Raw genomic sequence first — 2,283 nt, forward strand, 5'->3', positions numbered from 1 at the left:
GCACCTTAACTGCTAAGCCATCCCTCTAGCCCTAAGTTCATCATTCTCTGATATGGCCACATCAAGGATGCCTGATGAGCCCCTCAGATTACTACAGTGCTCTGGTGCCTCTCATCTAGGAAGTCCAAAACACATTTTTGTTTGTTTGTTTGTTTTCTGAGTCAGATGCTTCAGCGCCCCTGGATTTGATAATCCAGCACCTGAGGTTTTAATTCCAATCTGTCTCCCTATAGGTACACACTGGCCTTGGAATTTGCAAGTTTCTTCAGCCCCCAGAGTGCAAAGCCATCTCTCTGTGTTAGGGTTATGGGTGATTCCAGCTGGGGAGCCGCTCTGCCTACCACTAGAGTCACATCTGAACCACAGCAGGATCTGTTGATGACAGTGGCCCTAGAGGCAAAGGCTGTTGCTTAGGCTTTAAGAGCAGGTTCTCTGATACTCTGTCCCCTCCACACGCAGGACAACACCACCCCTGATTCTCCACTGAGAACATGTGAATGTACTTTATTTTGTTGTGGGTGATCAGTTTATTAAGAGGCCATCTAAGAGATAGCAATAGAGAGAGAGGGAAAGAAAGAAGGTGGGCCGTCTGACAAACTGCATACTGTCATACATTTCATTAGGGATTTTTTTTTAATCAGGCTACAGCTAGCTGGCCACCTGAAGCCAGCCTGCTCCTTGTGAGAGCAAGGCAGGAAGCAGTAGTGCTTGCTGCAGTGGCCACTTGGTTTGGCTCACTGAAAAGAATACAGTGAAAACCGGGTTGGATAACAGTGCACTGAGTACTTCTGGAAGAGGGAGGTTCTAGAAGATAGTCTGCCCTGCCCTGTGGCTGCTACAGGATAGGAGGCAGGCACTCAGGACTGGAAGTGCCTCTGGTGGCACTTAGGAACTAGGAGATAACACGAGTGGCCAAGAAAAGGGCTAGGTGGGAACTGACCCTAGGATCAGCTTTAGGTAAACAAGGAGAAGGGTACTTGGGCTCCCTGACAGCACAATGGGCCAGCCCTAAGGCCCCCATCACCTTGAGGCTATCTGGTTACCACCTCGGAGCGCTGATGTGTCGGGGCCAGGGAGTCTCCTGCCCAGGCACGGGGCAAGGCCTCCGCTCTGCACTGGTGCCGTGCTGCCTCCCTTGGCCTGGTCCCAGAGCTCAGCTGTGCTAGCTGGCCACACTCCTTCGGGGGATGCAGCCTTCCATCTCCAGTGCCTCGGGCCAGCCCTCGTACTTGTTGGTGTGTTTACTGTTCTTCACATGCTGCAGGGCAGGGGGAAGAGGAAAGGTCGGCTGGTCCTCAGGGGCCAGCCATCAGTATACTCCACACTGTCGCCCCTCCCTCTGCGCAGGGAGCACTGCAGTGGCCTATTCACCTCACAGGTTAACTGGGGATGGACTGTGGGCTTGGCACCTAACAGGAAGGTGGACACTATGGAGGGGAGGCAGCATGTGGGGCACCAGCTGCCAGAAGCTGCAATGAGAATCAGGGTGGGGTGGGGTGGATCTTGGAGAGGGTCAGCTTGAGTTGCTTTTTTGTCAGCCACAGACATGGAGAAATATATGTGTTTGTGGGTTTCACTCTAGCCCAGGTTGACCTGGAATTCATTATGTAGTCTCAGGTTGGCCTCGAACTCATAGAGATCCTGCCTTTGCCTTCTGGGTGCTGGGATTAAAGGTGTACACCACCATGCCCAGCCTTTTAGTGTGAATCTTACTGATGTGCAAAGCTTGCCATTTAAAGGCTTTTAGGGTGAAATACACACAGGACAAAGAAGGTCAAAGTTACTGCCCCTCCCTGTACAGATCACAAGGGGGCTACAGCCAACTAGGGCACAAGTGAGGGACAAGGCTACCACTTGTTAGCTTAGGGAGCTGTTGGGCAGAATTCAGGACAGGCTATGGTATGAACAGAAGAGGCCACCAGGCTACCAGGGATGGGAGGCAGAGGTGCCGATTTTCTGCTGTACCTGCTCAAAGGGGCTCTTGTTCTGCACACCCTTGGCCCCTACAAACACCCAGCTGTCCCGGAAGGCTAGCTCCTTGGCATTCCTGCTGCCCAGCTCAGTAAAAAGCTTCCTGGTCTCTTCGTTCATCCTGCCACACAGTAGGAAGAAATGTGAGCTGTGATTGGTCACTGTACAGGGGCAAAGCTGAAGTTGGCCTTGGCAGTCACTTACTTGGTAGCTGGATCATCATAGGATGCCACAAACACTAGGGTGCCTTCATGTAGTGGCCGGATGAACTTCAACAGATCATTGACATCTGGTGGGAATGGGTCCATGGAA

General features: G+C 52.2%; 1 protein-coding gene across 2 annotated transcripts in view; it reads right to left on the bottom strand.

The window, feature by feature from the left end:
* Nucleotides 1-484: 484 nt before the first annotated feature.
* Nucleotides 485-2,283, bottom strand: part of Fam3a (FAM3 metabolism regulating signaling molecule A) — a 12,083-nt gene continuing 10,284 nt past the window's right edge. For both annotated transcript variants that reach the window (XM_004672121.2, XM_045140317.1), the window contains 3 exons: nt 2,176-2,260; nt 1,966-2,092; nt 485-1,258 (listed from right to left, as the gene is read on the bottom strand). In XM_004672121.2, the coding sequence (XP_004672178.1) occupies nt 1,163-1,258; nt 1,966-2,092; nt 2,176-2,260 (308 nt within the window). In that variant the 3' untranslated portion in view covers nt 485-1,162. The remainder of the gene's footprint in view (nt 1,259-1,965; nt 2,093-2,175; nt 2,261-2,283) is intronic.

Source organism: Jaculus jaculus, chromosome X (genome assembly GCF_020740685.1).
Source record: "Jaculus jaculus isolate mJacJac1 chromosome X, mJacJac1.mat.Y.cur, whole genome shotgun sequence".
Lineage (NCBI taxonomy): Eukaryota > Metazoa > Chordata > Mammalia > Rodentia > Dipodidae > Jaculus > Jaculus jaculus.